Raw genomic sequence first — 14,593 nt, 5'->3', positions numbered from 1 at the left:
AGCGTCACACCAGATTTAAACAAGGACAAAAAAGTTGGGTGAACGACAGGGGAAAAAACTACACCCCTCCCTCTCTTACTCCCGAGGAGTGTGTGTGTGTGTGTGTGTGTGTGTGTGTGTGTGTGTGTGTGTGTGTGTGTGTGTGTGTGTGTGTGTGTGCGTGTGCGTGTGCGTGTGCGCGTGCGCGTGTGCGTGTGCGTGTGCGTGTGTGTGTGTGCGTGTGTGTGTGTGTGTGTGTGTGTGTGTGTGTGTCAGAGTAGAGAACGACTCTGAAGGAGCGAGGAAAAGTTCGCCAAGCAGCTCGGCGGATCTGGTGTTTGTTTCAGTTTCTTTCCCATCCCTGACGCAGAAGAGCGGATTCGTGAGCAGAGAATGACGGCTGTGAGCAGGTAACGAGGGCTTGGGGCACCTTTGTGACTTTTGCGCATCGTTGTATCAGATGGAGAGACGCTAAGTGTGTGCATTGAATCTCCTGCTCCTGCTGCTGGACACGGGTTCGAGTCTGGCTCGATCGCAGCTACGAGAACCACAGAAGACTGTTCCTGCTCAGATCAGATCACTGGACTACAAATACATATTCATAAATACTAATAATCTATATGTCGCGTATGCATGTTTCATATAGGCTATACATAATAAATCCTGAAGGAATAGCCAACTAATGCTATATATAGCCTATATCATAATTTCGAATAGATCTAACGGGCTTAAAGAAGCAAAAGGTTACAGCACGTCTCCATGTGAGGTTATGGTATGTTTATGCAATTTGGAATCTTGAACTTTGAAAGTCTTGACTAGAGGATTTTAATATAATCTTCTAAACTGCTTTAAAGCGTGATTTATGCTTTCACTCATGTCCTTTTTCGACACAATTTTTAAATAAGTAATTAAAGGTGGAAAGAATAATTCGCAGCAGGTTATGACTGGGTTGTTGTGCATCAAGCTGCTCTTAAGGATCGAATTCTGATCTGAACATTCCATTCGGATTATTTGGCGCGTTTAAGCTCTTGTTTGGGGACGCAGGTTTGTCCAGTGGTGGGTGAGAAACGTGGCCAGAGGCGGGGGGTCTCTAGTTCTGGCCCGATGCTGTCCTTCTGGTTTCCGTGGCGCGCCGCTTTAACCCACGTCTGTGATTACGGGTCTGCGGCTGCACTCAGAATGTCATGCTTCGTTTTACACTGTTCTGAAATACTAATAGTAAACCACAGATGATGTGGAAACTCATCAGCAGATAAACATTATTGGTACAAAACAAGCCTCACGTTCTCTGGAGACAGATTGCTTAAGTGTTTGGGGTTTCATAGACCTCTGTGCTGTACTGTAGAACAGGGGCTTTGAAATTAACCCATTATGTTCACTATAAATGCCCTAATTAATACAACACATACAGATGTAGGTCTAAGCGGTCATGCACTTTCAGAAACCAGATGGCTGTTATCCAGAAGAGTAGCTTAAACTCTCAGAAAAAAGGTACAACAGCAGTTATTGGGACAATACTTTTCCAAAAGGTACATATTTGTACCTAAAGGGTGCATTTTGGTACCTTAAAGGTGAATATTGGTACTTAAAGTGTACATGAGAACTTAGCTACAAAAGTGTACATTTTAAAAAGGTATGCCTCTGAAAAAAGCAGATGAAATATGTAGTTGTATTGTTTACCCATAAAATTAACATTCGTGTATATTTGCGCATGTTTTTATTTACCAACATTTTAAAGACTTAGACAGAATCATTGGTAAATGAAGTGCCTGTAAACACCATAATTAACTGCCTGTCCAATGTCATCATATTAATCCGCTCATACATAACACTGCCTCTTTAATTCCATGATTAATACGTTTGCTTTCACTACTGAATCTAACCACTAATGGGTATTTAATGGGTTAACCACTGAGACACTTATTGGTTTTGTCTGTTCCTAAACAGCTAAACAGTTTCACACTGTACTGTTTATCCTTGGCAGCACAATTCAGGGTTAGCACTGTTTCACTTTGCTTCATAAACCCAGGTTAATGCTAAGTGTGAAAAGGGGTTCAGAAGTAGCCCAAATTAATGGCACGTTCACACCAAGAAAGATAACTGCAGTTAACTATGACTTAAATCAGTGATGTGGACTTCTCTATTCTCAAAATTAGAACAATAATTAAAACTTTATAATTATCATTAAAGTTATCATCCAAGGTGTAAACAGGCCCTAAGCAAAGTTATTATTTATAATGTGAAATTTTGGCCTGGACATTCTGGATTAATTGCTAACCCAGAATAAAGAACAAGATAATCCAAGAGGAGTTTTACCCAAGGAAAATGTAGTTTAACCATTTCAAGTCTGTTTTATACCTGGGGCCTCAAACAGAAGTAACCTAGCATTTATCATTCGAAACATGTTACATTGAATCAACTTGGAATTTAGTTTAAAATCAGTTATCTTAAAATTAAGACAAAACATATCAACAAGACACAATGTGAAGTATTTTTACTATGAAAAGCCTCCAACCAGAACCTTAGCATGTGGGTTAAAGGCGTTGCATTCTAAATGTGGTTGATATGGGAATGTTTTGAGGATAAGTCATATCTAGAGGAACTGCCAATAGGAGCCGGGCAGGGTGGAGGAGGAATTCTGGGAAACCCATTGGGAAGTATTTGTACACATCAGCACATTTTCCTAATTGTCCAGGGATTAATCTAATTAACCTCTTATAGACAATAGACATTGTAATTTACAGCGCTCATCGTGTGTTAATATAGCAGCTCATTATCACAGTATAATTTAATATCACAACATGATTAAACTGAAATTGTACTCTTCTTCTTCTCTCTTCCTCGTAGACTGTGTGCATTTTGGTGTTGTGTGTTTGCTGTCCTGTCCATAACAACAGCTGAGGATGCAGAGAAACCGGTGAGTGATGATGAAGATGATGAAGGTTTCACATTTGCATACTGTACTATTAGAGAGAAGTGCTTGTCAGAGTGTTTGTGGACCGGATGAATGGGTCTTCTGTGGCTCTGAGAGAAGCGCAGATAAACTCCTGGATCTGACCATTAAATCAGGCCGCATGAGCTGATCTTTCCATTGTGTGGTCATCTGGCCTCTGATGTGGGGTTGTCCTTTGGGAGCATGTGAGTTGTGGCTGTGATTGGGCGTTTGTGTGAAAGAAATCACGCTCACATGTAAGCAAGTGAGCAGTTCTGCACATGTTCTGAGTAAGCACACACACACACACACACACACACACACACACACACACACACACACACAGGGTGAGGACCACCAGAGCTACAGGACGAGCTGCAGTGGCACACTCTCGCTGAGAGTTTGATGTGCATGTGTAGTTTGTACAGCATGCTGTTATGCTCAACAACAGTTTATTGTAGAAATAAGCTACTAGAAATGAATTTGTTGTTTTTCCTTGCATTTCAAACAGTGCTGCATGCTAGATGTTATAACAGGCAGGAAATCACACACATGCACAGATTATACTGGCTTCTGCAGCCAATGCAGCTCCAAAAACAATCTTTCCAACCATCCATCCCTAAAAATATTCTTTTTTTTTTTTCTTTTTTTTACTCAGCTATTGCTTAAAAAATATTATATAGCTGGTTTATTAATAAGCAATTTTATTTTATTATTTTATTATTTATTCAACACATTTATTGAACATATTAATACATGTTCATTTCACCTATTTTGGGTACAGTACATATTAAGCAAGACATATAATGCTGGGTTGTTTTTAACCCAGTATATTTTCTGTCTGTCTATCAATGCAACTCGCCTGCACACACACACACACATCGGTGCAGAGACAGGCCGGCGTTGTGTGACCATGATGGCAGTTTAGACGGGATCAGAGGGGCATTGCACAGGCCTTGTTCTCTTGTCCTTTTTTTCTCTTTTTCTGTGTGAACTGAATGGATTCTTTTGTTTGTTGCTTTCTTCCCTTCTACCTCTGCCTGCGCTGTAGATGCTCAAATTATTCGCTCCTGATTGATGAAATGAGGTTATATAAGTAACTGGAATTAGATCAAATCTGCGTCCAGCACTGTAAAGAATGTCATTGTACTTGGCTGAACTCCAGAGTCCAGCCTCTTCCTGAATGCAGCACACGCCATTCGTTTAATAATGCCTCTTTCCTAGTCATAATGTCATTCATCACCAAGCACGATAGAGCAGGACATGTGTTTCAACGTGTATGTTGTTGGGTGCGGTTTGGGGAATTATTCTGTTTTTTTCAAAACAATTTTTCATGTTTTGCTTGTTTAATCTTGTGATTTGCACATGAATGTAATTTAATATTGATCAGACATGTGTGTGTGTGTGTGTGTGTGTGTGTGTAAATAAATCTAACTGCAGCTGCTATTAGATTTCAGTTTATGCACCCAGGCTGGTTTTGTGGTTGTGCATTTGTCTGAGATGTTTGTTTTTACAGCTGTGCATGTGGATGGATGGTGTGAGTCTGAAACTTTTCTAAATTATTATTGTTTTATGAAAATTTGCATTGTCTGCACAAAAATTTGAGTGAAAAAGACATGCATGATTTAAGATTATCCACATAGCATTGGGCTGCACAAGAAATTTGATTATGAATCCCAGATTTTCAGATATTTGTGAACCTGCAGCACAAAACCTGTCTTTAAACCAGGTATATTTGTATCAAGAGCTAACAATACATTGAGCCAACAATACATTGATTGGTTCAAAATGATTGATATTTCTTCAAGATCATCTGAGACCAGACACCCAGACGGCTGCTGCAACAATTGTTTTGCATAACCAAAGATTTTTTGTACAAACTGTCAGAAACCGTCTCAGGGAAGCTCATCTGCTGCTCGTCGTCCTCATCGATCATCGGATTATCTTGGCACAGGAGAAGAGCTCACTAATACTGATTTAGACAGATATGTGAATTTGAGAGAAATAGGCCTTATGTGTACATAGGAAAAGTCCTAGATTTTTTAGTTCATCTCATGAAAAATGGGGGCAAAAACAAAAGTGTTGCTTTTATAATTGTAATTGTAAGTGTAGTTGTATCTTGGCCAAATATTACAAATATCTCGAACAAACCATGCATCAATGTAAAGCATATTTATTCAGCTTTCAGATAATGTATAAATCTCAATTTTAGAAAATTGACCCTTATGACTAGTTTTGCAGTTCAGGGTCACATTTGGACCCCACTGTATTGTGCATATTCTGCATGTGGGATACTAATCGTGAGGGCTTCCTCTGACAGGCGGCCGGACGAAAGTCTCGTCAGGCAGAAGAGGAGGCGCTTGAAGGAGTGTGGGGTCCATGGAGTGATTGGGCGGAGTGTTCTCAGAGCTGTGGAGTGGGCGTGTCTGAGAGGCGGAGACAGTGTATGCCGCCGCCCCAAACCCCACCTCTTATGTGGAACCGACCGGCTTACGCTCCACCAGGTGTCCCGAACAACACCCCTGTGATTTCTGCGGTAAGACCCTACTACAACTCCTTGTATCCCGTCAACGAGCCCCCTCCATTTGGAACAGGGGGCGCTGGGAGGTCTCCATACTTTTCCCCGCCTCTCCAAGCCAATCCAAATCCTGGATTACCGCTCTACCGAAACGAAGCCGCTGGTGTTGGGTCAGTGCAGTTCGGCTCACCCAATCAGGAGCCGGTTTCAGTATACCGTTCACCTTCCTCATCCGCTTCACTTCCCTACGGGAGAGTTCCCGCACGGCCGCCCAATCACGGCAGAGCTGTAGGCAGTGGGAGCAGGAGGTCGGTTTCCACCAATAGGAATCCAGCATCTGTAAGAAGGTGAGCAGGACTTCCTGTTTACATTCACAAACTCATTCATAGCTTGGGTTACGTGATAAATATGGCAATATAGATTGTGATTTAAATAAATATATAGTCTTAATGTTCAAGGCTTTTAGTGGCCAATACAGGCTTAAATTGTGCATTGTAGTGTAAATATTCACTTTTTCTATATTCACGCAATTGCAAACATTTCTTACTGCTACATATATTAGGTAATAATTTATTTGAGTGTTCAGTATATCATATTAATTATTCAGCATTACACTATACCATTCAGAAGTTTGGGGTTGGTAAGGTTTGTTAATGTTTTTGAAGTTTCTTCTGCTCATCAAGGCTACATTCATTTGATCAAAAATACAATAGAAACGGTAATAATATTGAATATTATTACAATTTAAAATAACTGTTTTCTATGTGGATATATTATAAACTGTAATTTATTTCTGTGATGCTCCGCTGTATTTTCAGCATCATTCCTCCAGTCTTCAGTCACATGATCTTCAGAAATCATGAAAATATGATTTACTGCTCAAGAAACATTTCTGATTAATATCAATGTTGTGCTGAACAATAATTTTGTGGAAACCGTGATACATGTTCCTTTTCTCCAACATTTAAAGTTGTTTGCATTATAAATGTATTTATTTTTACTCTTGGTCTATTAATGCTGTCTCTCTGAATAAAAGTTTCAATTTCTTTCAAAAACCAAAAACTGACCCGAAAATTATAATGAAATGATATAAAACTTGAAGAAATAAGTAGGTTGAAATGACAATCATACAACAAAAAAATGGTGCTCTCAAATTATTAATTAAAATGAATCAAAAATAAAAGTTTTTGTTTACATTATGTGTGTACTGTGTGTATTTATAATGCGCATACACACATACAGTATTTATTTGTGAAAATATTAACATTTATATATTCATATTATTATATTTTATATTAGATATGAATATATGTAATATATAAACATAACATATTTTTCTCAGGGTGTATTCACGCCAGGAAAGTCCGCTAGTTTACTTGCTTTGGTCCGCTAAGGTCTAACTTTGAATCTTTTTAAGAAAACCAGTGTGATTTCTCTGAAAGTCTTTCTGTGGGATAAAACAAGACTTAAGGCCTGTTCACACCAAGGACAGTAACTATAAAGATAAAGATAAAGATATAAATCGTTCTAAAAACCGTTCTTGATATTAAAGAATAGCAGGGTCCACACCACAGCTATAATGGTAAAGGCACATATCACTGGAATCACTTTCAGAATTGTTTTTCACAGCTGATGAACGATACAAACTTTGACACTCAATCAGAATTAATCCTGCGTAAACGAGCTCAAGAAATGAAGGCAGCAGATGAAATCCTTCGCTTGTGTGTGCGCTAATATAGTAAACTTTATAGTTAACATTCTTGGTGTGATGGGCCTTTACAGTAAAGTGAAAATACAAGACATTTAAAGGGATTTTTATTGTTCGTTAAGCTTTGATATCTTGATGTCTAATGTGATTGTCTTTTTTTCAGCATACTCATATATGTTATTTTCTGTCCGTGTCACACCAGGTCTAGTTCTTCTATTCGTCCTGGACAGTTTGGGTACGGCAGGGTGCCGTTCTCTCTTCCCTTACACAGACAAAACCGTCACGCTCGACACACACACCGCCACAACACCACCAGCACAGACAGTCTGGATGCTCTCAGTGTGAACTCCAGCGCACCTGTGGATAAAACACAGGGAGAAGTAGAACAAATGATCACAGACACCGTTAATAGAGAACCAAAGGAGAAGGAAAAGAAGACGGAGGCAGCAGACGTGGAGAGTGATGTGGCAGCCGAGAAAACAAGTGACGGAGAGCCGCACAGACGTGTGGAGAGAGTGCGGGAACACGAGCGAATCACACATACACAGCCCCTGACCCAGAGACATGTGGCCCGCGACAGACGCATCGATGGACGCTCTTCTCGCCAAGTCCCACACTCCTACACACACACTATCCAGCGATCACACACTCCCAGAGAGCCTCCTCCCTACGGCCTCCAGACTCCCACAAACCCCAACCCCGAGCCCTGGGTCCTGCAGAACGCCGCCCAGCCCTCCAGAAACGAAGCTGAGAGGGACGCCCACAACTACAGATGCTCCGGACGGGACACAGAGCCCCGCAGGTGCAGCCTACAGGTGAGGCCAGCAATATGGAAGAATAAGAAATGATTTCTGCTGTTCCTGGTTCCTTTTAAATATTAAGCTTTAGATTAGAAAGTTTGATGGGGACGAATCATGGAAATTCTTCTCTTTTAAACCCTAAACGTAAGCATATTTTAAAAGGAATTGGCCTTTAAAAGAATTTACTAATGTTAATGTTAAAATGTTAATGTTAATTGCAATTAAATGAAAATACGTTTTGTAGTTTAGATTTATATTAGATGCAATTAGCTGAACTGTAGAGCTTTTTGACCCACTTAATTAGAACTTAAGTACATTTTAATATGCAATTTCATAATGACTTCTATTGTCTTGAAAATACGCTTGAAATATGGTTAAAGTGTTTCTGCTGAATGCACTGATAAGCATTTATGATATGCTAAAATTTATACTTAAATGTCATCTGTCTTGAAACTTGTGTTTTAAATATATTTGATTTGCTTTAGTTTGTTTAATCACATTAAATAAATGCATTTCTTGAAAGCACAACAAAAGTGCAAAATTTAATTATTACAAATTACATTTTTTAAAGTGAAAATGAAACAATCATGAAAGTGTCTTTTTTTTAAGTGCACTTAAGTGGCCTTTTAAGTAAAATTATTTAATCTGTAACTAGTGTTTAAAAATTTACTTTAAAGATTTAAAGTGCACATTCAGTACAATTTAATTGCATTTCCTTTCACAAGGCAAATAACAGAGTTTGATGTAGAAATACTTCAATCATAACCTTCAGAACTCATAGACTCTTGAAACTAAGCTACATAAACATCTTATTCATAAATTATCATGATTGCGACGCAATGATTAACATTTGATAGTCATATTTATATATCAGTCTCTTTTCAGTATTTATAACTTGGCTGTCTCTAATGAACGAGAGCTTGGACACAGAGGTTAGCCAGATAAAACATGTGGTCATTTGTCAAATGCAGCAAAAACAGCGTGATTAATTTTACAGGTCAGAGAGAGGGTGGAAAGTTCTCATGAAAAACTAAATGGTGACTGTTGTGGTGCAAAAACCCAACTACTATTGCAAATGACATAAATGAAATGCTATAAATGTGTGGCCCCTTTAACTGGCTTTGTACATGGTCTAATCAGTGTTTAATCTCATTCAGCCTGCTTTAGTTTTTCTAATACCAAATATTTACCATTTGTATAAAGACTTCAACTTCTAAAATGGAGTTTGCATGTGTTTGGGAATGATCTCAGACTATGCAACAATGGATCAGGAATAACCAAGAGATAGTTTCAACATTGAAAACTTGCTGTCAATTTACCCACCTTCGGACCATTCAAGATGCAGGTGACTGTTTTCTTCCTGCAGAACAAAAAATAAGATTTTTCCCTGAAACCGTAAAAATTGGTGACTCATTAAATGCAGTGAACTGCTACTGGGTCAAATGGTTTAGTTGGTTTAAATAACCAACTCAACAGTTTGTTTAGATAATAATAAAGTGACTTATACACAACTATATTGTTATATTATACAATAAAGATGTGAAATGGTGATGTTTTACATGTCTAAAGCATATAAACATGCTTGTATCAGCGGCTTTTTGGTCCGAGCCAAACTGTTTCCTCAGTTCAGAGACTGCTGCAGGAACTCGAGGACTGAATCAGTTCATTCATCATAGGATCAGATGCGCTACTATTTCGGCTGAGTTTTGATTGAGTAACTCGTAGATCTGCTGCTCAAGCCGTGATCTCTGTTTCAGACATGCGATCCGATTTGGTGAACCGGTTCATCTAGTTCACTTTAAAGAATCGGTTCAAACATGAACGTGAATCATTCCAGACCATTTGGCTCTGGATTACAGGTAATAATGTTGTAAATAATGTTTAGTTTCTTGATTGTTTTAATTCGTAAGACCTCAATATATCATCAGGAGCCATGGGTGTTATATTTTTCTTGCCTGTATATGCTTTTTTGACACTCAAATTGATGGAAGCCGCTGACTTGCATTTTATGAATCTCCAAGGAGCACAGTTTCAGCTGAAAATCTTCTTTACTCTTCTACTGAAGAAAAGAGTCACCTACATCTTGGATGGCCTGAGGGAAAGTAAATTAAATTGAAATGTTTGGGTGAACTGTCCTTTTTAAATATGCTGGTTGGTCTTGAGTGACAATGTTTCACTTGCATTGGAAAGTCCCATGTTACATCACTCGAGAGGATCTTTAGCTCAACACCAACCTCCCAGATTTAACCACAGTTTGGTGAAAGTTCTTCCACTAGTAATTATCGCTGATTTTCTGAAAGATTTCATCAAACACTTTCATCCCAAGGCGTGTTCATCATGTCAAAGGGATGGATTCCCCCCTATTCCATCACTTCTCCATCCATCTCTCCGTCTCTCAGAAACTCTTTTTCTTCAACTTTCCTTCCAGATCGACTCGGTTCATTTGAGCTAAGCCTCGTTCTCACTCCCCTGTCGAACGCTGACTAGAGCCAGATTCTTTGCAAATCGTAAATCACCCAGTTCCCTTTAATCCAACTTTCCAGGATCAGCCTGGGCGGTAGTTATATTATACATCTCCCAGTCGTTCCAGCAGCCCAGGGCAGCATGTGAGCTCTCTAAACCAGAGTTAGTCATTTTTGAACTGTGGTCAAGTCGATGTGGTGAAACCATTTCCTGGTGTTGGCAGCGTGACACACACATCAGAAACGAGTGACTCGCTTAGAGAAGGATTACTTCAGACACATCCAAACACGCAGAAGTTGGTGAAACAAGTGCTGAAATCTGAGCGAGGCCTCTGGTAGCAGGTTTGCTTAAGCTGGAATGGTTTTCTGTGTTTGAATAATTCACCAAATGTGGCATCTTTGTCAATTGACCCACTCCTGTCATTCCAAGCCACTATTATTTTTCAAAGAAAAAAAATAAATAATAATTCTGTAATTTTAAATTATCCTTTGTAAAAAAATAAGTGTGCTTAATTTTTATTGCATGTGCAATTGTAGTGTACTTAAAATCTTAGTAGTGTATTTTTAGTGCTGTCAAACGATTAATCGTGATTAATTGCATACAAAATAAAAGTTTTGTCTGCATAATATATGTGTGTTGTGTGTATATTCATTATGCAAAAATACACATACATACAGTATATTTTGAAATTTTTTGTTTTTCAAAAAAAAACTTTTATTTTGGATGCGATTAATCGTTTGATAGCACTAGTATTTTTAAATAATCTGTATTTGCAGATAATATAATAACAATAATGAAATAAAAGGCCACTTTACTTAAAGAGAGACACTTTAATGACTTTGATTCTTAACACACTTAAGTACACTTTTAAAAGTGCACTTTATAATAATTTCAAATCAAAAGTTTTACTTTAAAGTACATTTTAAATCATTATGTTTTAATAAACTTTAGTCATGTTTTAAAGAAGTACACTTATTTTGATGTGCTGACTAACATTTAAGCTAATTAAATTGCAATCATCTTGCAATGAAGTATCTGAAAACATTACGTTCAGTTCACAATTAAGTATATTATTGTATATTATTGTAAAGTGTGAAAGTACTCGATATAAAAGTATGCTAAAGCACACTTCTATTTCAGAAGGGAACGTGAATTTAAGCAGTTTTATCTGTGGGCCAAAAATCCCTGAGGCAAGGGATTCCTTAAGATGCATTACAACATATCTTATCTCTCGCTCTTACCTAAGTGTTTATCCTAAGCATTTCACAATAGTTTCTGTCATAACAGAGCACTGGAGATGTAGACACAACATTTGTTACTCCTTGTGTTCGCTGCAAGTGAGAAGTGCAATGCTACACAATGGAGCTAGATTATAATTGCTGTGTAAAAGCCCTTTGCAAGCAATGAATCACAAGTTATCAGTCACATGACATGTTCAGCCATTGCCTTAGATTTCCACTGGTTCCCTAAGGGACCTATAGGTTAAATCCGTCCCTTTTATGAATTGGTTGCTAAGAGTTTTTCAGCAGCACGTAACTGAGTACTTTGGTTTGAAACCGAGCTTTAAAATGCCACAGATGGAGGTGAAACCCAGGAGAAGTTCTCACTGGCCCCTGGCAGAGAGCTGTTTGCTATACATAGCAGAGTATGTGTGTGTGTTTATCTCTGTAGTTTGGAGTGTGTGTTGAGTGGACAGTGAGATTACTGGGCACAGAAAGAAAAACTCATGTTTTGACTGGAAGTGGAGCTTCCGAACACTTGATGACCATGTGCTCTCTCCAGGACTGTACTTAGCACCGTCACATTTTTTAGGGAAAAATTTATGAAAAAAAGTCCATATTGTACCTGCTATGCAATAACCAAGTCCACAACTCTTGTGGTGAGTTTAATCATTTTTGTTTTTTAGGTTATACGCTTATATTATTATTTTTTTTTCTTTAAATCTAAATGTTAAGATAAGTTATTTTTAAGGTTTTTAAGGAACCTCCCTCATATTAAGTTGGTAGCAACATCCTGTAGCAAAACCAGAAAAATACAATGACTGCCATTTAATGCTAATATTTGTTTTATCAACCTCAACATTTTTCTTTTATTTGTTTATTTATTTACTTATTCGTAACTATATTACGGCACAGCTTATTAGATAAAGTTGGATTTTTAAATACGTTCAACTTTCTCTGCACACATACTGTACAGTATATTCGGCTGGTGCCATTTATACTATACAGCAAATCTCACTTGAAACTTCTTGATTGCATTTATCATTGCAGAATGTAAACTCTATTATTGCTCAGCTCTAATCTGCTGAATGCAACTATAAAGCATGAGATTATGATTAAGAAAGTGCACTAGATGAACGTGTTTGACATTGCGATTTTGCAGAATCTTGCACATAACGCCATTCTAAAAACTCACAGCTCAAGTTAAAAGTTGTTCGGGTTTAACATTATTCCACTGCCCATGTTTTAAAGCAGAATCACATTCTGTGTCAATGGTCCCTATTTCCTTTGATTCATGGGCCTGAATATTCAGAAAAAAATGGCATCTAACACAAAGTAGGTGAAATCCGCAAGATCAACTAGAGAGAGTCAACTAAAACGATTTCTTTGTACATAAACGTTGATTTCTTTCAGTTCTGCAAGCAGTTTTGTTCTCAACGATCAGCGGCACACTGTGTAGTGTCTTGTTCTGTATGTGTAAACACAGAGAGTGTGTGTTTTATTATGGGTTAGATATCTCAGGAATGTTATTGGGTGTACAGAATTCTATTTGGAGGAATGAGTTATGTGTACTTTATTATGTGTGTGTGTGTGTGTGTGTGTGTGTGTGTGTGTGTGTGTGTGTGTGTGTGTGTGTGTGTGTGTATGTGTGTGTGTGTGTGTGTGTGTGTGTGTGTGTGTGTGTGTGTGAGCAGTGGTAATGGAGCAAAGAGGAGGAGAGTAAGTGAAATAAAGGAGTGGAGCGAAAGAGCTTTCTGGGGGTGTGACACAGTTACGGTGTAGCAAAGTGAAAGACGCCACTGTTTAAAACACACACACACACACACACACACACACACACACACATGATCCAGAAATAGAGAGGGCATAAAAACAGATAGAGGGGATGAGAGGCCTAGAGTGAAGTAATAAAGTAGAGATGAGGAAGGAAGGAAGGAAGAGTTTTGCTGGGAGAGGGAATGGAAAGAAAAAGAGAAGAGAGGAATGAGAAAGAAGAGCAGAAAGAAAAGACTCTTTCTGTGTGAAGTCATTGAGAGAAGGGTGGGCTCTGCACTCGCTAAATAAACATTTACATTGCCGAGTCAAAGGCTAAATCTGTTCACAATGGACTTTCAGAAACAAAAGAGAGAATTCATCTCAAATTTACCGTATAAATCAAATGCTGACTGAGAAAAACTGAGCTATTTGAACATGTGATATGGTAATATGTGATTATTATACCCACATGTTATCCTGATGTGAAACTTACTGTTTAATTTGAAAATTACATTTAAAGCAATAGTTTACCCAAAAATGCAAATTCTGAAATCATTTGCTTACCATTGAATCATGTCAACACAAATCTGTATGAGTGTTTTGTAGAATTTCATGGTCCTCATTTGCTGGAAACACAAGCAGAACACATTTCTGTGTAAACTGTCACGATGAAGAATGTCTTGTGGTAATGTAACTTCTTGCAACAATTTACATAGTTTAAAAAAAAAGCTGAAAAAGTTTTGGTTTTCATAAATGAGGCCCAGTGAAATTCATTGTAAACTGGGGCTGTAACACTGTAAAAATGATAAATAAAAAAGCATCATAGAATACAGCATGTATGTGGTACGGTTTGTGTGAGAAAAAACTCAACTCATCAATGAAAATGTGCTCTCCCTCAGGCCTTCTGAGACTAGGATGAGTTTGTTTCTTAATCAGGTTTGGAGAAATGTGTCATTCAACAATGGATGCTCTGCAGTCAATGGGTGCCGTCAGAATGAGAGCTGATAATCACAATAACCTGAAACACATCCAGCATTAAGATGATTTTAACTCAAACACACAGAGTCTATAATCCATAATAACACTTCCTCCAGTGAAAAGTGTTCTGGTCTGAATCAGGAGAGAAATCTGCACAGATTAAGCAACATTTAAACAGCTCTAAACTAATCTGTGTCTGGATTTCGATGTGAGAGACAACAGGAAATTGACTTTTCCACT

General features: G+C 38.1%; 1 protein-coding gene across 2 annotated transcripts in view; it reads left to right on the top strand.

Annotated features, from left to right (window-relative positions):
* Positions 1-224: 224 nt before the first annotated feature.
* Positions 225-14,593, top strand: part of LOC127975434 (ADAMTS-like protein 4) — a 164,893-nt gene continuing 150,524 nt past the window's right edge. For both annotated transcript variants that reach the window (XR_008157524.1, XM_052579481.1), the window contains exons 1-4: positions 225-389; positions 2,827-2,896; positions 5,232-5,776; positions 7,340-7,952. Coding sequence is in view for 1 of the 2 variants with exons in the window: in XM_052579481.1 (XP_052435441.1) it covers positions 373-389; positions 2,827-2,896; positions 5,232-5,776; positions 7,340-7,952 (1,245 nt within the window). In the remaining variant the exon portion in view is untranslated. The remainder of the gene's footprint in view (positions 390-2,826; positions 2,897-5,231; positions 5,777-7,339; positions 7,953-14,593) is intronic.

This window comes from Carassius gibelio, chromosome B16, assembly GCF_023724105.1.
Source record: "Carassius gibelio isolate Cgi1373 ecotype wild population from Czech Republic chromosome B16, carGib1.2-hapl.c, whole genome shotgun sequence".
Taxonomy (NCBI): domain Eukaryota; kingdom Metazoa; phylum Chordata; class Actinopteri; order Cypriniformes; family Cyprinidae; genus Carassius; species Carassius gibelio.
This window is presented reverse-complemented; position numbering and strand designations above follow the sequence as displayed.